Source organism: Artibeus jamaicensis, unplaced genomic scaffold, assembly GCF_021234435.1.
Source record: "Artibeus jamaicensis isolate MK-2021 breed Jamaican fruit bat unplaced genomic scaffold, CSHL_Jam_final contig_387, whole genome shotgun sequence".
Classification (NCBI taxonomy): Eukaryota; Metazoa; Chordata; class Mammalia; order Chiroptera; family Phyllostomidae; genus Artibeus; species Artibeus jamaicensis.
This window is the reverse complement of record NW_026521812.1, coordinates 15,487,009-15,510,192: the sequence shown is the minus strand read 5'-3', so window position 1 is coordinate 15,510,192 and position 23,184 is coordinate 15,487,009. Positions and strand designations below refer to the sequence as shown.

At 41.6% G+C, this 23,184-nt stretch overlaps 1 protein-coding gene across 1 annotated transcript in view; it reads left to right on the top strand.

Moving 5' to 3' along the window:
* Positions 1 to 23,184, top strand: part of SLC35F1 (solute carrier family 35 member F1) — a 350,399-nt gene that overhangs the window by 308,303 nt on the left and 18,912 nt on the right. Inside the window, exons 5-7 of the mRNA XM_037158132.2 lie at positions 20 to 176; positions 2,067 to 2,119; positions 12,606 to 12,760. Of these exons, the coding sequence (XP_037014027.1) occupies positions 20 to 176; positions 2,067 to 2,119; positions 12,606 to 12,760 (365 nt within the window). The remainder of the gene's footprint in view (positions 1 to 19; positions 177 to 2,066; positions 2,120 to 12,605; positions 12,761 to 23,184) is intronic.

The following is a 23,184-nucleotide window of genomic DNA, read 5'->3' as shown; positions in this document are numbered from 1 at the left end:
TTGTTTTGTTGGTTCCCAGGGGAAAATAAGCTGGTTGGGGACCTTCTGGTCTTAGGAGGAGCCACACTCTATGGCATCTCTAATGTCTGGGAAGAATACATCATCCGAACACTCAGCCGAGTGGAATTCCTGGGAATGATCGGACTCTTCGGAGCATTTTTCAGTGGAATTCAATTGTGAGTAAAATAACAAGAAAATAACAGACAGTAGAGACTAGTGGGGCTTATGCTTGCAAAGTTTTTCTTTGGCCTTGGGTTGGTCACTTCATTTTATAAAAATCACAGCTGGGAACATGTCACCATTCTCTCACATGAAATCTGAAAACTCAGTTATCTTAATTAGTAAATTTCTTTCAAACTAAACAAGTTTATTATAAATTATTTGGAAAACTTTTAATGGACTTTAAAGATAAGTTACAAGAAACCATTAGAAGTACATTGATTCTCCCAAACCAGCCAGTGGGATTTTGCTCAAAGAAATAGAAAAACTAAAGTATAGATGGAATGATCTGATGTACTTCCCAAAAGGTACATTCTGTTTACTAGTGACAACTGCCACTAGAAATCTTACAGTTTAAATTTGCCCTTTTATACATTTTTACTTTTTTTTTGCCTGTGGATTTGCATGAGTGAGTCATATTTCAAATTCATCTCTTAGAAATTTAACATTTCCACTTTCCTTAAATAGATGAAGATATAACTCAGATAGTCACTAAACCTCAAAAAGTCAAAAACATCAACTTTGCAATAATTCTGGCACTGGAACATATAAGTCATCACTTACTTGTGCCTCAGAAATTGCTGTGAGAATAAATGTCAAATAAAGTAAAATTTTTCATCAAGAAAGACCATATATTTTAGTTTTGCATAAGAGCTGAATAAATCTATGCCATCCAGCCTAATTTCACCAAATCTGTTTTTACAAAGCAAGCAATTCTAATTTCACCAGGTCACTTTCTACAAAGCAAATCCTTTGTAACTGTATTGGTTTAGTGTTTAAAATTATTTATGGAAGAGATGTTGCCATCACTTCAAAAATGTTTTGCACTTAGGCTGTTTCCAAGAATCCTCCAAGTTTCGGTTCCTTTAGACAGCGGTGAAAAGCTCCGGAGCACACGAGACACGGAGATGGGAAGGTTCTCGGAGGATTTATTTTCGCTTCATTTTTAAAGCATGATGGCATTTTAAAGCTCCTAAATTTGGTGCTTTAGGTTTGTGAGATGAAAAGAAATGGCCTAGCTCAGCTATTCAGAACCAACATTTTGTAGATGGATGGCTCATTTTATGGATTATTATTCTTGAATCCAAAAAATATATTCAGAGATCTAGTGTTTATTTGCTTCGGTTGCAGTCCATTACAGCCCGCAGAGCCCTTCAGAGACACTGCTACCAAAATAACGGAAGAGGCGTGTGGGTGAGTTTGGCAATGGGATACATCAAGGGCCCACTGGAACCAGATAACCCTGGCCGAGTGGCGCCAGCCTCGCCTCCTGGCCCTCTTCTAGAGCAGTGATTCTCCAAGAGTGCTTCTCTGCCCAGAAGCACTGGTGTCGCCTGAGAACCCCTCCCACCCGCATACCCACGGTCCCCTCCCAGATCGATGGAACCAGTGTCTCTAGGAATAGGGCCCAGGAAACTCTTTCAACATGCTTTCCAGATGACTTTTTTGTGCATTTAAGTTTGAGCATCACTGTCCTAAACAATGCTCAATCAGAAAATTGATTGCACCTGCAAGCACGGAAGTGCTCCCAGCCCTGCCATTTCCTTTTCAGGAAGCATCCAAGGGAAAGGCAGCAAAGGCTCTAGGCAGACTGCTCGGGTTTGAAGGTCAGTGGGAGGTTGGAGCTCCACCATGCCTACTGGCACACTCCCACCACTGCTGGCTGCACCTGACAAAATCCTCGAAGATAAACCTCGCTCTGCCAAATTAGATTGCCTCTGTGACCCCAGAGGTAGTTGTGAGATCCAGTTGGTTGCTTCATGATTTGTATAAATCTGGTAAGTGAAGAGGAGAAGTAGGATGCATCCTAATCTTGCTCATCAGGTCCACTTTCTTTTAATTTGCAGAGCTATAATGGAGCACAAGGAGCTGTTAAAGGTGCCCTGGGATTGGCAAATCGGTAAGATGCTGTTGTTAGTGGACCTGGGAGAGCTGTTTGAGGAGTAGTGTGGATGGGGCACAAACAGTGAAAGGGTGTAGAATATAGGGGACAAAAGAAAAGGAAACCCCCTTGTCGTTTTAGGAATTCTTGCACACTAGAAGGGGCTGAACTGGATGATTCATAATGTTTCCTAATGGAGCTTCTGCCCATTATCACTGTCAAGATATCATTAGCATAGACACACAAGTATGTTATTGGGTTAAAGACCAACCAGAAGGAGGGACTGCAATTTGCTGTAGCCCAGAGACACAGAACCGATGTGATCATTAAAGAGTGGCACTTTGGAAAAGGGGAACAAATGGAACTTAACAAAAAGGCGGAATCAAAAAACAGTGTAATGGATGTTCTGAGCCCATAAACACCTTTTCAGATGGGAGCATTTGGCACAGAAGAAACAGTTAATTGATCTCAGAATGGACTTGGTAAAAAATACCAGAGATGCTTGGAGCTGGGTAATAGTCATCCAAGGCATCTCACATTTCACTTGTTTCTAAAAATCACTTTTCTCTTAAATAAAAAAAAAAGGACAAGACTTGAGATCCTAGATGATGCTGTAATGACCACACAGAAAACTCTAGGAGAGACTGACATTCAATACCCTCAGCCCCCAAACTATCTCCTCGGTGTCTATGCCAAGACCCATGAGTTCCGGCCCTGAGCACGGAGCTTGGCTTATGGGGGTGCTTGGAACCTGTGTGCACAGTGAATGTAAACTGGAGTGAAAATACATGTGGTTCCCCACCCGGAAGTTGCCTGCCTGAGCCATCTACAGTTTATATGAACTTTGATGGAATTAACAGCTTAAGTCAAATTCTGCTTCCACGAGTGAGGGCAATAACATAAACTTTCCTGTAGCACTCTATCTGCCCTCAGCCTCAGAGCATCCAGAACCACTGGCTACTGAGATAATCCCCCACCCTTCCCCAAGACACACTGCAAACTACAAAATTATGCATGACTCTCCCTGGGGATTATGTCTAGTGACTTCAAGGGCTGATCAGCCCTTGTGTCTGTCACAGAGCCCTGCCGTTTAATTTCTCTTGAGTTTCGCTATAGAACACTACAGTGAAATGAAAATCAGCAGAGGGGGAGAAGGCATGTGGTGAGGGTGGGGGCGGGGTGAAGAGGGCCGCTGGGAAAAGGAACCAGCTGCAGGTGACAGAAGCGTTTGCTTTGGTGACTCCCAGCACCAGGAAACAAAATGTTACCTGTGCTTCGCCTGCAGTGGTCCGTGAGTATAAATTAATGTTATATTAATAGTAATAGCAATAAGAAAAATAACTTGTCCTCCAATTATGTGGATGTCATGTGCATGTCCACCAAGGTTCTGTTACGATTTGGTGTTAGTTAATGTGTCATCAAAAGGTAGTTTTATTCTGAGCTCTCATATTACCATTAAAATATCAATCCCCTGCAGTCAGAAATGATGAAGGGCTGGGTAAAAGGAACACATTATGGAGCCATTTGTTTAATTCCTGATGGGAAATGAGGCCAAAACGGTCTAGAAAGGAAATCAAATATTCATCCTTTTCTTTCTGAAGCAATGATAGGGTTGGGCTTGAGACTTTTTTTGCTGCAAACTACCTTTGTCCTCTTTATTTCATACTGACCTATGCAAGGTTCTGTTGTTTGACTACTTCCTAGGCACATATTCAATGAAAATAATTTTTTAGTAATCAAATCAGTGAATGACAAGAGGATGGCAGAACTATTTAAGCTTGACATTGCATTTACTTTCTGGGCAACCAGGAGATGGCGTATCAGCTGCTGGGACTCATGGATCAGAGAGGCAGGGACACATCAGGGGGTCAGCGTCCTCCTAAAGCACCCCCTCCGCTTTGAGAGGTCTCTCAAGAGCCCAAGCTCTGGTTGCTGTGTGTCTCAATGGAGAGCTCACCGTGCCTTGCTAAGAGACTGAATCTAGACTGTCTTCATCTCCCACCATCTAACGATGCATGTCTCTCCCCTCCTTCTCTCCGCCTCAGTCCTCACCTTCAGACAGTCTCATGAGCAGCTCACACAGTTGCTACTTTCTCAAAGTAAAAAGATGCTTCTTTCCTATGGAGTAAGTGGAATAATAAATATTTTCTGGACTTGGAAGGCATTTTTTAAAAAAACAGATGCTGTTATTTTTCTATAATGTTGACCAATTGCAAGTTACAAAGCAATTAAAAGCAAGAAGATAACAGTTTTTGTTGTTTATTTTTACTTTTTTGTTTTACTCTACTGAACAGAAATACTGGGTCTGGTTACCTAATCGTCAAATTCAAGTAAAATGTATGACTTAATAGAGCTGAATGTCCCCCTGGGGGGCAGGTGTGTTCAGGTCACAGTTGAAAATCTAATAAATAACTTAAACATTCTGTTACCCCATTTGCTGTGTTGTGCTAAAGGACGTGTGAACAAATGTAAGCCCATGGGAAAGTCAGATGTCAGGGGCAAGGAAAAGTGTGCTGCGGGTCAGCTGGCACAGGTCTGCAGGGTTCAAGGGGCTCCTTGCCTTTTCACGTTGTGGGTGTGGCTTGTTTGTTTTTGTCCTGGAGCCTAAAACAGGACAGGTGGCCTTTTCCCGGAAGAGGAATAATGGAACCACAGAGCAGAAATGACCTTAAGGAAAACTAAGAATACACCTTTTCTGTTGCTGTTTGTTCATTCTTATCTCACCCAAGGACATGCCTATTCATTTTAAAGTGAGGGACAGGGAGGGAGAGAAACATCAGTGTCAGAGAGAAACATCAGTGTCAGAGAGAAACATCAGTGTCAGAGAGAAACATCAATTGGTTGCCTCTCCTACTGGTCCCAGAACCTAAGCATGAGCCCTGACCAGGAATTGAACCCACGACCTTTTGGTCTATAGGACAACACTCCAATCAACGGAGCCACACCAACGCAAGCAAGAGTACCCTGGTTTTTTAAAAACCAATGTTGAATCAGAGGCCTGGGGTGTTGAGGTGACTTGACCAAGGTCATGACTGCCTGTGGTGGGACTAATGTGCACTATCTCAGCAAGCCCCGCCAGCCTGCCGCCCTTTACAGGCTAAGCCTTATGCAAATGTTCTGAGAAACCATATTACTTAGTCTTTATTTTTAAGAATTAAAAATAATAATTAAAATAATTATTGTAATTATTGCAAATAATAATTATTGTAAAATAATTATTGTAATTATTAAGATAATTAGAAATAATATTTAAAAATAAAATTAAAAAATTGAAAAACAGAATACCAGTTTGATCACAAAGAAACTTATGAAATAAAATATATACAACATATATAGACATATACTATATACATGTATATATCATATATCATATTTTATATATGTATACAGCATATATTCTTATATGGTATATATATGATATGTGTATATATCATGTATATCATCATATGTAAAACAAGATGCTCACTCCTTCAAGGAATATTTCTCTTCATAGTAATTAAAGTATACTATATAATGTAAAATATACTATAGATAATGGTATGTGCTCTGAATTTAAAGTCAGGTCATCTCTGTGACCTGGGCGCAAGTCACCCCCTCTGTGGTCTGGCCTGTTGCCTGTTTACTCTCAGATCCGTCTGCTTCTTGCCCATACCTGCTCTGTCTTGTAGAGGCTCATGCAAACTACACTTCCCAGTCACAGCACCCTTGTCAACTGTCTTCCGGCTAGACTTGGCCAATGCGAGGCAGCAGTGGGAGATTGGAGGGTGTGAGAAAGAAACCAGGGTACTTCTCGCTGTTTCTCTCCGTTTGGGGTTGTGTCTCTAGCAAGAGCTGAGTCTCCTCCGTGATGCCACCTCTGCTGGGTTTCCTACCTCCTGATCCCTGGTAGCGTGGCCTCCTCACTGGCTCCAACTCCAGGGGTGTAACTTACTGTCATTGCTACTCCCTGTGCTGCCTCAACATCCCTGTTTCCTCTGTCGTCTGTTCAAAGATCTTTGTAACTTGTGCCCCATATTAAATTTCCCCTAGTGAACCTGATATGGACTGTGTTTCTTGTCTGATTCACTCTATAAGCTCCTTTCTGTATCTGTATAAAGAGAGTAACAGTAGTAATGGCATTATACTGTTGTGGAGATTAATTAATTAATGTATATAAAGTCCATAGTACCTGACACTATGGAAAGTTCTCAGTCCATATCAGCTGACAGTATTCTTTCCAATCTCTTTAGTCTTTAGTCTTTTGCTGCACTAGGACAAGAGTGAATGAATTCTATCTTCAGTGAGAAAGGAAACTTTCAATTAAGGAATGGTTATACACATGCTCTGTCTATAAGTGTAGTTATTGCAGCCATTATGTAGTTGTCAGTCAAAAATTAATACAGTTCACTTGTTTCATCATGTTGGTGGATTGTTTGAAAATGCTGCCTGAGCAGCAAGCTGGGCCATCCGATGCATTGCTAACGTTCATTAAGGAGCTAATGTTCATCTAAGAAGAGCAAATCAGCCGACTGCACTGTTCCGCATTCCCACTGTCAGTCCCGTCATGTGTTCATTTGGCCGACTACGTTTTGCTCACGGAACAGGATATTCACACACAAAAACCCTGATTGACCTAATAAAGTGATTAACTGTGATGGTTTATGCATTCCACTCACATCCCCCTAAATTTAATTTCTATGGTTGTTAAAAATTCATTTAGAATGTTAAAGCTTGAAGGATCCCTGGGGTAGCCTGGTGAATAGAGTAAAACTACTGTGTGTGTGTTTTCCTACTCTCCTTGGCTCACCAATTATGATTATAAAGTCACACATCCCCTCTGAGCCTGCCAATTATATATCTAGCTCCCTAATGGACAAATCCTCTAGGAGAATATATAAGCATGTACAATTTAACACGTTCAAAATGGAGCTTTTTATTCTCCCTGAAAACCTGCTCCTTCTTCACTTCTCTCCAGATCAGCAAATGGCATCACACTTCACCCGGTTTATAAGTTCGCCGGCCATTAAGAACCCAAGGGTACCCTCAATGTCCTCTGTCCCATCCAGTCTGTCTCCAGACTTGCTGGGTCTTCACACGCCCGCCACTTCCCTTCATCCACTGCCATTCTGAGCAAAGCCACCAGCATCTCTTGCACAGACTGTGACACTACACTTCTCACTGGTCTCCTCCTGTGCTTTGCTCATTCCTATCCCTTCTCTGCACAGTAGCCAGTCATTTCTTAAAAATGTGTCACAATAGATCAGCTATTAGCCACCTGCTAGACTCTTCATAGTCTTCCTTTTTCCCTTTTTAAAAATATTTTTATTGGTTATGCTGTTACAGTTGTCCCAATTTTTTTCCCTTTGCCCTCTCTGCCCAGTACCCCCATTCTCTCCAGCAACCCACCCCCTTAGTTCATGCCCATGGGTCATGTGTACCAGTTCTTTGGCTTCTCTATTTCCTATACTGTTCTTAACCTCCCCCTGTCTATTTTGTACCTGCCATTTATGCTTCTTATTTCCTGTTCCTCTTCCCTTGTACTCTCCCTTTTCCCTCCCAGCTGATCTTCACATCTATGATTCTTCTCCTGTTGTCGTTTGCTTAGTTTGTTTGTTTTTTTAGATTCGGTTGTTGATAGTTGTGAATTTGTTGCCATTAAAAAAAATATTTTATTTATTTTAGAGGGAGGGGAAGGAAGGGAGAAAGAGGAAGAGAAACATCAATGTATGTTTGTCCTACTGGGCCAAGCTGGGCCATCCAATGCATTGCTAACGTTCTTTTTTTTTTTTTAAATTTTTTAATTTATTTATCTTTAGAAGGGAAAGGAAGGAGAGAGGGAGAGAAATATCTATGTATGGTTGCCTCTCGTGCGTCCCCCACTGGGAACTGGCCTGCAACCCAGGCATGTGCCCTGGCTGGGAATCGAACCTCAATTCTCTGGTTTTCAGGCCCACACTCAATCCATTGAGCTACACCAGCCAGGGCCGCTAACGTTCTTTAAGGAGCTAATGAACCCCTACAACCCAGGCATGTGCCCTGACTGGGAATTGAACTGGTAACCCTTTGGTTCACAGGCTGGCACTTGATCTACTTAACCACACCAGCCAATGAATGTTGTTGCTATTTTAATGTTCATAGTTTTGATCATCTTCTTTTTCTTAAATAAGTCCCTTTAACATTTCATGTAATAATGGCTTGTTGATGATGAACTCCTTTAGCTTTACCTTGTTTGGGAAGCACTTTTATCTGCCCTTCCATTCTAAATGGCAGCTTTGCTGAATAGAGTAATCTAGGTTGTAGGTCCTTGCTTTTCATCACTTTGAATACTTCTTGCCAGTCCCTTCTCACCTATAAAGTTTCTTTTAGGAAATCAGCTGACAGTCTCATGGAAACTCCTTTGTATGTACTTCTTTTTTCTTTCTGTTTTTAAGATTCTCTCTATATATCTTTAACCTCCAGCATTTTAATTATGATGTGTCTTTGTGTGGTTCTCTTTGGGTCCAACTTGTTTGAGACTCTCTGTGCTTCCTGGACTTGTATGTCTGTTTCCTTTGCCAAATTAGGGAGGTTTTCTTTCAGTATTTTTTCAAATAAGTTTCAATTTTCTGCTCCTCCTTTTCTCCTTCTGGCATCCCTATGATTCAGATGTTGGTATGTTTGGAGATGTCCCAGAGGCTCCTCATACTATCCTCATTTTTAAAATTCTTTTTTCTTTCTGCTCTTCTGGTTGAATGTTTATTTCTTCCTTATGTTCCAAATTGTTGATATGAATCCTGGCTTCATCCCCTCCACTGTTGGCTCCTTATAGATTTTTCTTTATTTCACTTAGTGTAACCTTCATTTCTGCCTGGGTCGTTTTTTATGTTTGTAGCCATACTCAGTGAGTTCTTTGAGCATCCTGATTACCAGTGTTTTGAAAACTGCATCTGACAGGTTGGTTATCTCTGTTTTGTTTAGGTCTATTTCTAGGGTTTTTTTTTTTCTCTTCTTTCATTTGGTCCATATTTCTTTGTTTCCTCAATTTTGCAGTTTCCCTGTATAGTTCTGTGTATTAGGCAGGGCTGCTTTGACTCCCTGTCTTAGTAGCATGGCCTATTGTAGAAAAAGCACTGTAAATTGTGTGGGGCACAGCCTTAGGTAATCACCAGGGTGGGGCAACCCAATTCACTCCTTTTTGGCTCTGTGTTGGGGGAGGACTTAGAGAGGGGACTATGCCACTGCCTGGTTTCTGGAGGTTTGCCCGGCACTCACTCTGCTTCCAGTCACTTCCCTTACTCCCCATATACAACTGGTGCCATTCTAGTTGTTGCCCTGATGCTGAGATCCGGGAGGAGGGGGGGGTGAGTACATTCTAAATCTGTGCTGGCCCTTTAAGTGGAGTTCCTTGAAAATCTGGAAGTTTCTTCTGCCACCCCAAACCCCACTGGTTTTTACAGCTGGATGTTACAGGGATTTGCCTTCTTGGCACTGGAATCCTGTGCTGTGCAGTCCTTGAGAGCCTGGTGCTGGGATCACTGGCTGTCAGGGTATCCCTCCCAGTTTTTATCCACCACATGTGAATGTGGGACTGCCAGTTCCACCACCCCCGTCTCTCCACTGCACTCCGCATCTCTGCGCATCTCTGTGCATCTCTGCCCATCTCTGCCCATCTCTGTTCATCTCTGCATCTCCACCCCTCCTATGCGTCTGGATGAACATGGCTTCTTTAAAACTTTCATTGTCTGACTTCCATACAGAACCATTTTTTGATCGTCTGGGTGGCATTTGTTTTGAGATCTAGTTGTACTTCTATCTGTGGTTATGTGAGGAGGCAAAGTATGTTTACCGATGCCTCCCTCGTGACCAGAGGGAGGCTTCTTATTACCTTAGACTAAGGCATAAATTTCTTTCCAAGACATGCAAGGCCCTGCATAATTCACCTGTTGCCTGATTGTCCAACCTCAGCTCTTCTCACTGCCCTATTCCGTTCATGCTGCTCAGCCACTCTGTCCTCTGGCAGCTCCTGTAACACGTCAGGCCTTGTCCCTTTGGAAGGTCTTTTCATTTGCAGGTCTCCCTGCCTAAAACAGTCCCCCCTCCTGTGGCCATGTCCTCTTAGTCCTTCAGCCATCAGGGTAAATGCCACCTCCACAGAGAAGCCTTACTTAGTCACACTTCCTGAAGCAAGCCTCCTACCATTTGCTGTAAAGAACCCTTTTCTTCCTTCCCAGCATTAGTGCCAACTTGAAGCCTCTTGCCTTTCCTGTTTCCCACTGCACTGCTAGCCCATAACAGAGTGCTCAGCGCAGGACATGTATAATTTAGTGAATATAAAACATCAGAGCCAATATGTGAGCATCCATGGTATGCCAGGTAATGTAATAGAAGATTGGGATTCAGAAATATTCTAGCCCAGTCATGTAAAATCTAGTTCAGTAGTGATGCTATAAACAAACAAACAAACAAACAAACAAGCCCTGGCTGGTGTAGCTCAGTGGATTGAGTGCAGGCTTGCGAACCAAAGGATAGCAGTTCGATTCCCTGTCAGGGCACATGCCTGGGTTGCAGGCCAGTTTCCAGCAGGAAATGCACGAGAGGCAACCACACATTGATATTTCTCTCCATCTCTCCTTCCCTTCCCCTCTCTATAGATACATAAACAAAATCTTTTTTTGAAATTTAAATAAATAAATAAATTTTAAAAGACTTTGGTGCCTAGATTGTGTTTGAATCAAGTTTGATTATTTTTTATGAATTAATTTAAAGATATATCTTGCTGCTAACCTCAGATTCTTTAAAGGAATACTGAATTAATTTTCATGTTTTTTTAATATATTGATTATAAATTATTTAGTATTATATTTTTAGTAACTTGGTTAAAAGGAAAATGAATAATAGGTAGGAAGAAACCCAAGTACAGCAAAATTGACTATTTTTAGAGAATTAAGATTTCTGCTGGACAGAAGCCATCTAGTATCACACATGGACTATCCACGACAAGTCTCATACTTGATGGACCAGGAAAGTGGTCGTTCCGGTTTCCTCTTGGAGAGCTTCCCCCACACTAGAGGGGGCTGTTGCACTGAGTTTGCTTACTGGTCAAAATAATTTCGTACATAGCTTCGATGTGCCTTTCCTTAAACTTAGTATCAAAATGATGATTTATACCCATAAGTGTTTTTCATGTGGGAAAAACAAACTTCTTTTTGGAAGAGTCACTGGTCTTCACAGTAAAAAGGACTGGATGTCCAATGCCTACCACATCCTCCAAAACTCACAGGATTCAAGGAAGCAGTCTGCCCAGGGCCCACAGTAGATACATTGTATCAAGGATTCCTTTGGAAAGGTTGGTTACTTTTATTATATTATAAAGCCCAAAGATCCACTGAATTGTATTACTTATGCTTATTCTATGCCTTATTCTTTCAAGGTAGAGAAATGAGCATTTTTTTCTACATTTGTGTTATATCAACATCTATGAAAAAATAAATCAGACTACAGATTTAGATCCAACAAAACTGTGCACTTACAGAATTAGTGTTAACAATTGCGTATCAAGTTATAATCAGACAAACAGAGATATTTAGAGGGTGAGAGACTGGACAACCATATAGAATTTTAAGGGCATTTTTAAAAAATTGTTCTCTTTCGCACAACTTAATTGTTTGATGGTCTGCAAAGCATTTACCTATTTATTTAGAAAACAGCGGAAGTTACGTGTGAGAGCCCACGGCATGTTAGGACAGGGGATAAAGGAATAGGTCTCTGTGTGTTGGCAGTAGGGCTGAGCAGAATTTGCAAATCTGGAAGGTCACCTTCTGCTAAGAGCAGTGACTGTCTTGCCAAGGTCACGTGTTTCAGATTAGAGTTCAGTGCTCTGACTTAGTCCTGATCTCTTTGACAGGTAATCTCTTCAATGTAACAATACATGATGCCAAGCAGTTTTGTTCTGTTTTGCAAATAAAAAACTAAGTGGAACCTAATTGGCAAAATAAACAAATGAGCAAAATAGAACCAGAGACTTGAAAATAAAGGACAGTGATCAGAAGGGAAGGGTGAGGGGGGATAACGGGTGGAAGATGGGGAGGGGAAAGCAAAGGAACACAAACAGAAGACTCGTGGGGATGGACAATGGAGGGATTGACTGGGAGTGGGGGGCAAGGTAGGGGAGGACTGTGAGGGTAAAGGTGGGACAACCATAGCTGAGCAACAATGGATTTTTAAAAACTCAGCGAAAAAGATGAAAATCGTTTGACAGGGATAGTAGGAGTTAATTACCACACAACCGAGAATGGAATTCAGAAGCCCTGACCCCATGTTCTGACTGTAGCCACCAAGAGGGATTCACTCCTAGAAACAAATTATCAAACATGTAGTGAGAAGCAGAAAGTTTATGTATATTTTTACTTTCTATGTTTTAGCTGTGTGTTACCCAATACTAACCATCAGTTAACGGAGTGAAAGGAAAGCCCCTCCTGGGAGTGATCAGTGCTGTGCACACACAGAGGCCCCGGAGGCTGACGCTGCCTCTCTTTCCCTCCCGCAGGCCTGCTCTACGTCGGCTTCACTGCCTGCATGTTCGGTCTCTACAGCTTCATGCCGGTCGTCATAAAGAAAACCAGCGCCACTTCGGTCAACCTCTCCCTGCTCACAGCAGATCTGTACAGCCTGTTCTGTGGATTGTTTCTCTTCCACTACAAGGTACGCGGGGTCAGTGCTCTTTCAGGAAGACACTTGGTAGGGAATTAACCTGCCGGAGCATACAGGTAGGACGACTCTGAGGTGGAACGGCCTGATTTGGGGCAGGAAGATAAGAATGGAACTTTGTGCTAACCCCTGTGATCTGGGTATTTACATTTCCACTGTAAGACAGAGGCAACGCTTTGCCATTACAGACCAGTAACGACAGACGATTGTTAGTGAAAGATGAGACACTGCCACAGAGGAAAGGGTTCTCAGTAATGGAGGACAGTATTTTTTCTGAGACCGTTCAGCCCAGAAGCACCCCTTTGTTCCGCTTAAAGCTGGAATGATTTGTACAATTTCCAAACTATAACCACAAAATGGATTCTGCCAAAGGCACCGGACAAAAGACACAGTGCCCGCAGTTTCTGATCTGCAGATGTGTTCAAATCTGCAAACGCGAATGGAAAGCGTTAGTGCATTGGAAGCATGGTTGACCCTTGACTGTGCAAGCCTACTTGTACCAGATTTTTTGAATAACTAGTTGTAGTACATAATGTATTTTCTCTTCCTAATGATTTTCTTAATAACATTGTCTTTTTTTCTGGCTTACTTTATTGTAAGACTACAGTATATAATATAAATGGTGTTGCAAAATATGTGTTAACTGCTTATGTTGTCAGTAAAGTAGGGTATTAGCAGTTAAGTTTGGGAAGTCAAAGTTATAAATGGATTTGGGCAGGAGGTTGGCACCCATAATCCCTGTGTTGTTCAGTGGTCAACGACAGTTTCTTTACTAAAAGATGGGTGTTGGAATAAAAGAATGCAAAGAGACATTTTGAAGTCTTTGCAGTTAGTATGCCAGCCCTGAAGAAAAGGAAAAACTACTCAGTTCAAAGATGGCAGTCCTTTTGAAGACTACCACACCCCAACCTAAGGCAGGCCAGACTGATTGGGTGGTGCATGGAGGTCACATGTTATCTTTTAAATGCTACATTTCCTGCAGCCATTAACAATGGGTTGGAACTGGTGTGTGAGAAGAGACTTGGTTGCCATTCCTTAACAAGTCCTGTAAGATAAAGGTCAGTGGGAACTATGACCAGTGTGAAAAAGAACAAGTATGGAATAATCAAACAGATGAGATCAAACTAAGATAGTAAAAGAAAAAGGAGAAGAGAAGAAACACTATCCCTCCCACTTCTAGCCACATGCTTCACCAGTGGTTTTGCAGTTCATCTCATCAGCACCTGAGTATGGCCGCTCATGGGGCATCTCCGTGGGTTGGGCGTCTTCATCCAGGTCAAACTGACCTTGGAGGTTCCCAGAGAAGTGCTAAGTTGGGAAGAGTAGTACTTGAGAGAACCAGAGGCAAAATGGCTAAAGTGCATAATCAGAAATATGACTGAGAGAAGCCAGATTCACAGCCAGGAAACAGACTGAGAAGGACAGACAAGGATGGAAAAGAGGTCACAAATGCGGTAGCAGCTGGGAGGACCAGAAGCAGGTCTGGAAGACCAGAGGTAGAGAAAGCTGCTGTGGCAGTGGACAGGAAGAGTGCTGACTTCTTATTTCACACGGACCCTATGCTCGGTGTGGTGGCAAACATGACGGTTTAAAGGAAACGTCTAGGACAGGACAATGTTAATACATTGGTGCTGGTTTTTTGTTTTTGCCTGAATAGTGCAATCTGTGTTTTCTGATTGCACACTGGTTATCCTAAGGGTAAAAGGTAAAGTCTCAACACATTCTTCTCGAGCTACTCCCAGCCACAGTGCTGGGAGGCCCAGGTCCCTTTACAGCCCCTCCCATACACAGGCAAGCAGCACTTGCCTGTCACTGCTTCCCCAGGATAAGTAACTTTGCTGCAGAGAAGCCATGCAGTAACCCTCCTCACACCATCATAAGGGAAGCTGCGTTACCTGAAAAATTAAATTCTTGTGTTCATCATTTGGGGGTGAAATAGGTGTTTTCATTTCTTAAAGCAACATTTTTTACTATGCACACTCATTCTGTTACTAGTCAAAAGATAAATTTCCTTAAGGTAAAATTAATTCAACACAATAGGGTATTTTTTTTTGTTAAAATTGATTCCTGTTGTCTTTCTTAAAATTAAACTTTCAAGGTAATTGTTGGTTCACGTGCTGTTTTAAGAAATAACACAGATCTCATTGACCCTTTACTTGCCAGTGTCCTTGGAAGCACCAAAGTTTTAATTTTGATGAAGTCCAATTTACCTATCCGGCAGTATTTTAAAAAATATGAAAGGAACAAAGTCCTTCGCACCCCAGACTTTGGGCCACCGGTCTTCCCCAGTGGTTTCTGACACTGCTCCTCTCTCTCCAGGGTTGCCTGGCATTGCCTGCTCTCAGGGGACGGTTGAAAGTCACGACCTATGGAAGGGAAGATGCCATTCACGTGAGGGCATCTGTAACTATACAAAGAGCGTAGTGTGGAAGAGAGTTTAAGCTAGTGACCCTCGACCTTGGCTGCACATTGGAATCATTTTTTGATGCCCCAAGGAGTTTAAAAAGTACTGATGCTGGGTCCCACTCTCACTGATTCTGATTGACGTGGTCCGTGGTGCAGCTTTAAATGTCAGATTTTTAAAGGCTCCCCTGCAGCCAGAATTGAGAGCCATTGGTTCAGACTTATATTATGTGGCTGCGAGCAAGTAGAACTAACACCCCAGGGTGAAGGGTATAAGATTACAGCTAAATATAAAGAAACTGTATTAACAGTCAGTCATCTGAAAGTGGATCGATTGTCTCATGAGTCCCCCTCACGAGTCCCTCGCCACTGGAGAATCTGGATGAGAACGTGAGAGGGATGACAGGAGGGACCTCAAACTCCAGCACTGGGGAATGACCAGTGACCTCTAAGACTGCATTTGGTTTAACTACAGTCTGCAGTTACAGTTTATTCTTTCAGTTAATCATGATGTCTTTACTCCAAGAAGCCTTGTGGTCTAGTGATAAATGTCTACAGGTTTCGAGGGAAGAGCTATTTGCTCACAGACATTGCTTACCCAGGCAGAACTAAATGATTAAATGAAGCTCTCCTACCCAACATTGATTATTTGCCTTTTCTCACTTTCCACCCTTGGAAAAAAGTTCATTCCCTTCTCCACCCATCAGTCCACTGTCTGCAGCTTCTCTGCCTCTTGTGCTGATGACCATGCTGACTGGGCAATAAAGCCCCACGTCCTGGAGAAGCAAATGACCCACTTCCAGAATGGACTTTCTACACGGTATAGTGCTGCTGCAAACTCTAATTTTACAAGATTTTTGACAAGCGCTTATTCATTTCTGTTCTTTATTTCCTGACAACTTGTTGAATCCAGAAAAATAAATCCATAGCAACCCATGGAAATTGCAGGAAATAAGCTTTACTGGGCCTCAATGACCTCTCAAAACTGACCCAGGAAGAAATTTTCACGGAAGCTTTTCAATATGGTGGTGTGTTGGTTTGTCCAGGTCAGAGCTTAATCAGTTAGAAAGTCTATCTTCTTATATTTATTGTACGAACAAGGACACTTCTGAAATGTATGTGTTTCCTGTGGCTGCTGTAACAAATTAGCACATACTTAGTGGCTTGAAACAAGACAATTTATTACCTCACCATTCTAGAGGTCAGAAGTCTGCCTGAGCTAAAATCCAGTGTCGGCAGAGTGTGTGGCTGCGGGAAGCTCTGGGGAAGGCCTTTTTCCTTGCCTTTTCCAGTTTCCAGAGGCTGCCTGCATTCCTTGGCTCCTGGCCCCTTCCTCTGCCTTTAAAACCAGCAGTACAGCATCTTCCAATCTGACTGCCATTCCTGCCTCCCTTGTGTGACTGACCATGCTGGCCCCACCCAAGGAATTCAGAAGAATCTCTCCATCTCAAAACCCTTAATTTAATCCCATTTTAAAATTCCTTGAACTGTTTAAGATAACATAGTCACAGGTTCATGGGATTAGGATATGACAACCTTTGGGGAGCCACTACTCTGCCTACCACAGAGGTACTATCAATTACAGCAGAACCAATAAGGCCACATTGGCTCCAAGCCAAACTAGCTGGGATGTGTGGATGGGCTCTTTAGGGGCCACATCTGGGCAATGAAGACACATACTCCACCTACAGATACTGCGCTCTGTTGAATTTCCCAATTGATTTTTAAAGTAGTTCTGGTTACCTGGTGAGATGTGACTTTAATGAAGAAAACACTAAATTATGTGGGGAGAAAATGAATTGGGTGAGAGGACCACTTCAGTATCTACACTGTGAAGTAGAAATTCAAGTAATGTGTGTGTGGGTGTCGGGGGAGGCATGGACCATGAAATCAAAGGATCCTAGATTTCAGTTGTGGCTTCTGTTTATTTACTCTTTGAGTACATTGAACAAGTTTTTTACTCTCTCCAACCTTCGAGGTGATAAGACTTGCCTTATGGGGGTTTTCAAGGGATTCAATAATTTATAAATGGTCACTAACAGTAATGCATTTCTCTGATTTAATGTATGGTTCAGGGTTAGAAATTCCTATCCTCATTTTTAGGATATGAACCTTATTTTAAGATGTCGGTACTAAATGTAGCTTTTAATAATTTTGTGTGTTTTCTCACATTCCTTGTTCAAGAGGCAAAAAATGGGATTTTATATATGACAATTTATAAAATATTAATTACATCAGTCATTGTCAACTGAATTCTTTGATTCCTTCATTGCTTATAATAGAATTTTTAGATGATAGTTATAAATGCAAACATTGAAGCGTTGTTAAAATAAAATACCAATAAATTCTCTCATGATAGGTCATCATGTACTGATAATTCTTCAGGAAAATAGCAGCCAAAATTGAATAGATAGGGTGTCCCCTTCAAAAAAGAGAATTCACAGATTTTCAAGGCTTCATATTGCTACAGAGTTAAAGTTGAGAGTAATTTCATAAGATTATTTCCATAGTTTTATCAAAATAAACAAGAAATTGATACAGGAAAAAAATGAACAAATCCCCTTTAAACACTCCACTTAGGTCTGGTGTGTAATTTCCCACCCTGCGTAGCTGGAAACTGCAGGAGATCCTATTAGCAGAGTTATATTTTAGGGAAGTCAGGACACCGTAAAACTTACAATCTTACATCAGAAAAAAAATTTTTATCTATATTTTCACTCTTTTTAAAAAAGCAGAAAGAGAGATTTCAAAATCACTTGTCCAAGAAGACTACTTCGACTATCCCGGGTAACACGATTCACATGAATTTTTTAGAATCCCATCTGGATGTGTTCATTAGAAAAGACTTTGCATGTTTTTCTCATTGCTGTGAGTTATCTTTGACAAACAATCAGAGAAGTTTCTTACACTGTCAGCTACCTATTCTAGCGATCCAGACTACATCTTGTGAAGACAGGTCCACCTGTCCAAGGTCCACCTGGACCCTCGCCGTCAGCCGCTGAAAAGTACGCTCCACCCGTTCTCTCACTGGTGTCGTTGTTCTTGTTCTTGTTATGAGATTTGGTGAGAAAGCTGAATAACTCTGAATGTGGGGCTAACTCAATAATACATTATTATGCACTAAATTTAAAGGGACTTTACTCAACAAATATGTATTCCATGCCTGCTGTGTGCCAGGCACTGTTTTGGTGCTTAACTCCATTTATAAATAAAGATGACAAGAACACCAAGGTGGATTAATTCAAAGGATGAGATTCCAAACCACTGCCACTCGAATAGACCAGCAATCTGAAGCATCCCTAACATCTGACACCAATGCCGGGGAGTCTGCAGAGACTGCATTCTAAGTGAAATACTTCATTAGCCACGCACGGACTAGAATCTGGAGCCAGGCAACTGCGCACACCCTCTGTGGCAGTGAGCGGTTTCAGTAATGGAACTGCACTTGAAAAGCCAGGGCAGGCAGCCGATGACCATGAAAGCAACACTACACACCTTATTTATAAAAGTACTCTCACAAGTAGCCTGTTAGATTTCTTTCTGTAAGAATGGCATCTTAAAAAGCTATGAATTTTAAGTTCATAGTACCTAAATACAATTATAAATGGGTGATATTTAAGTTAATACTTAGGTTTTATGACTCTTTTGCTATTTTTTAAACTGTCACTGGTGAGAAGAGAACTCGGTAAACTGGCATCGCGGAGGCTCCAGAGCACCGCACACGGAACACCAAGGTGACGGAGCAGCAACCATCAGCCTTCCTGGTCTCACGGCACACACATACTCACTGCTCATACACTCACTACTCAAATTATGTGACACACCAAAAAAAATATATTTTGCAGATCTGGCAAAAAAATAGGTGTAATTTTGATTCATTCACACTGGAGGCTATTGTTGTGTTGGCTACTTATCTTTTTTTTTTTAAATTTCACAATCTAAGGGAAAAGAGGTCAATGCCCCTGACTAAGTAGTCAGGTATTGCATGTTTTAAATATTCTTGCACTGGTTGAAACCGCCATGATGGAGCAATGGACGTTTAGAAACTCAGCACAGTGTCTGGGAGGTTTCCATGTTGCTGAACTAGGTAGGGTGAGTGTTACTAGCTTCCACAGCTGGGAGGGGTGCCTCCCATGCAGCCATTCAGGAACCCAGGCTCCTTCCATCTTGTGACTCTGTCATCCTGTAGGGCAGGGATCAGCAAACTATGACTTCAAACCAGCCCCCTGTGTTTCTAGACAGTTTTACTGGCACACAGCCACGCCCATTTCTTTTTATATTACCCATGCCTGCTTTTGCCCTGCAGTGACTGCACTGAGTACTCGTGACAGAGACTGTGGGGCCCACAAGACTGAAATATTTAGTAGCTAGCCCTTTAAGAAAAAATTCGCCAGCCCTGGGCAAGGCCCTTTGAGTTCTCTGCACAGCTCTCTGAGACAGTTTAGAGGCTTTCACAGCTGGGTCTAGACTCATGTCCACAACCTCCTCCCCATTCTCTCAGCTAGAACTCAGTCACATAGCCACCTAATTGAAGAAAGGCTGGAAAATGTAGTCAAGTTATTTGTGCAGAAAGAAAAGAAAATAGACCTAGTGAAAAAAAATGGCCAGTCTCTGCCACAATAGCAAGTTCCATTTATCAGTAATTTTGGAAGGATTAGAGAAATTGGTGACAAATTTGAAGGCAGGTTCAGAATTACAGCCAGAAGTCAAAATTCCTTCTACACGAATCATTTCCTAAACTCTGCATCACAAACAGATATTTTGGACGTGTATCACCAGGGCGAGCTGCAAGGAAAGATGGAATGAGATAGAGGTGTTGCGGGAGTTTCACATAGAAAAGCAGGTGGCTGGACTGGGCTGTGGCCGGGAAGAACCAGCCAGTTGAAAAAGCAGGAGAATGTATGGGAAATGTTTGTCACCAGGGTGCACAGTCTGGCCCCGTCCTGCACACTCAGGCACCTCACTGTGTCAACACTTCTGTATAGCCCGGAAATGAATGGCCCAGGCTCACAGAAACGAGAAAACCAGTTCATTGAGGTAAAGAGCAACGGTTGGCTGAAGCAGAGCCATCACCCCACTTTCTCCAGGGGCTACCATGGATGGGAGACTTCACTTCAAATCTGTATTTAAAGTCTTGAGAGGTTTTATTCACTCCCTTCGATGAAAGAGGATTAACACTACCTATCCCCCATTTCCTGATTTCGGTTGTAGCTTTCATATTATCAACTATTATACTAGTTAATTTCTATCAACATAATCACTATGGCATTTAAACCATATTTCTATACTTATTATGTTTGCTGAATCACCAGTCTCTGAAATGCTCTTCTTTTCTGAATTCTTTCTTTTGATTTATGTCTCAGTTGGCTGGATTGTGTCACTATTTGTCTTCAGGAAGCAAGGCTGCTGTGTATGGTTGCACAGGCCATCCACAGTGCTGTTCGCCCATTTATAGGGAATGTTTTCTAGCAGATGGTAGTCCAGTGCCTTGAAGAAGGGGAGACTTTATAATCACCATGAAAATTTCATTGGGCTAGTGGTGCATCTTCCAGGGAGTGTTCGAGGGGCTGTGTATTCAATTCTTTGCTTTCTTGAAAATATTTCTTATATTTGTAGTCAACGGATAACAGTTGTATGTTACATTTTCTTTCTTCAGAATTGAATAGCTACTCTTTTTCTTTTCATTGAGCACCAGTTATTTTCAATCTAATGAGTGACTGGATTTTATTATTAAGTAATTTGGGTGTTTTTTCCCCCAAAAGAGCCCACGAGAGTCCTATCTCTAGGTTCTTTTGGTTTGAGAATATCTCTGAGGACTTTACACGTGTAGGTCAGTTTGGTCTCTGACCCATTCCGCTCCCTGGAGTACAGATTCTTGGTAGCCTTGAACTGCTCCCCCAGTTTCCCACAGAGCCCTAGATAATAACAAGCCTCATTGTCTCCCTGCTTCTTTGAGAGTGTGAAGAAGTGGGAAAAGTTTCTGTTCTTGAGAATGTTTTCTTGATTTTTCCCTGAGTTAATCACCACTTAATCAATCTCTCCCAATTGGAGAAAGACCTGAAAGTATATTCGCCAGAATGTGAACACAAGTCCAAGGGCAGTCAGAAGGGCTGGGTTGTCACAGGACTTACCCCAGACCCTGAGTCAGACTGCCTGGGTGTGAGTTGCAGCTCAGTGCCCACCAAAGGGTCCCTAACATTGTTGTGCTGGGCGTCCTTTTTGTAGTCTGGTGAAGTCTAGCAACCCCTCTCACAATGTTTTTAAATGTCTAAAATAAAACACATAGCATGACAAAACAGACCAATGATCCATATTAAAGTTATCAAAATATTTTAAAATGTGATCTTATAGTAATAAATCAAATCACAAGATGTAGAAGCACATCTAATAAGTGCTGTCATTTCACAGCAGTGATGAGTGTAAACAATATTGGAAGATCTGCTGCAATTGTAATGTGACATGAAAATGTATGTCTTTTCTGTTAGTGAAAACATGTAAGGTACTGCTAATATTAATGTAAGTCACTGCTCCCATTTATAATGAAGAAATTCCAAATGCCAGTTAGAGGAGAGGTCAGTAAAAATAAAAATCTGGGCTTCTATGCAGTCCCACCTTTTTTTTTTTTTAAGATTTTATTTATTTATTTTTAGAGAGAGGGAAAGGGAAGGAGAAAGAGAGAGAGAGAAACATCAATGTGTGGTTGCCTCCCACGTGCCCCCTACTGGGGACCTGGCCTGTAACCCAGGCATATGCTCTGACCGGGAATTGAACCAGCACCCCTTTGGCTTTTAGGACTGCATTGCACTGAATCCACTGAGCTACACCAGCCAGGGCCAGTCCCACCTTTAAATGAAAGAACTGACTTTATGTAAGAATTGAGGTCTGATGCCAGGGGTCATGCACGTCTCTTCTCTACGGGATCCCTGGTGTCTAGTGCCATTGCCTGGAGTGTAGGTGTGCAGCAATTATTCATTCAATGAAGGGCTAATTTTTATAAGAAATGTTTAAAGTTAAACTTCAATGTTCTAGGCTGAACATTATCTAGGAATTTTCACATAAAAAAGCAAAAAAGCTTTTGAATGATGTGGATTCTTTGCATTTCAAATTGATGACACCAGCTGAAGGTAAAAACCTTAGGTCTCACAATAGCAAGTCATTGTTTTGAGTTATTCTTTGACTGAACTGACGGATAGCTTAGGGAAGGGGGCATGGAGATTCGGCAACCTGTTCAATGTCATGGCGGAATGGAAGAATGGAACTCACAACAAGGGCTGAAATTTTACTAAGAAATTAATTCTATTTAGAGAAAAAATAATATCATACTTATTACTCATAAGTCTTCCCCAGTAAAATTGTAAAATAGGTCATTTTAACATGGTGTATTTTCATTAGTTTATCTACATTTGTTGATGTGTTCTCACCCACAGGGGTCAGAAAACTGTTCTGTAAAAGACCAAATTATAAGTATCATAGGCTTTACAAAAGGTCAGTCTCTTTCACAAGTGCTCAACCGTGCCATGGACATGATTGTCTTCCAATAAAACTTTATTTAAAAAACACTTGGCTGCCAGATTTGTTAGTTTATGAATGCCTGGCGTAGACTATAAATGTCCTTGCAAACTTTTTCAGCCTCAGTGCCAGAAAACGGCCATTTTCTCTGTACAGTGTGTCATTACTAAAGCTGCTGAACGATATATGTAAAATGGTACAAATTTCTTTGCATGTCAAGTGTGTGCACGTGTTTTCAAAGTTCATTGTAATAATTTCTACCAGTTTTAGAATACGTATGATATCTGCCTCTTATTTGAGTTCTTGGTGGCATCTAAGGTTGTATCAGTTAGGATTTTTAACAAGGGTATCTGTGGCATGCTCACAATACAGTGAAATATCCTCACTTCGTTGGTTTATTGTTTTCATTTTATATAAAGGAATGCAAACCAGTATCCCTGTGCTAAGATGTGAAAGAGAAGGGGTATTAAAGCCATGGTTTACAGGGAAGGATGAAGCAAAGGCAT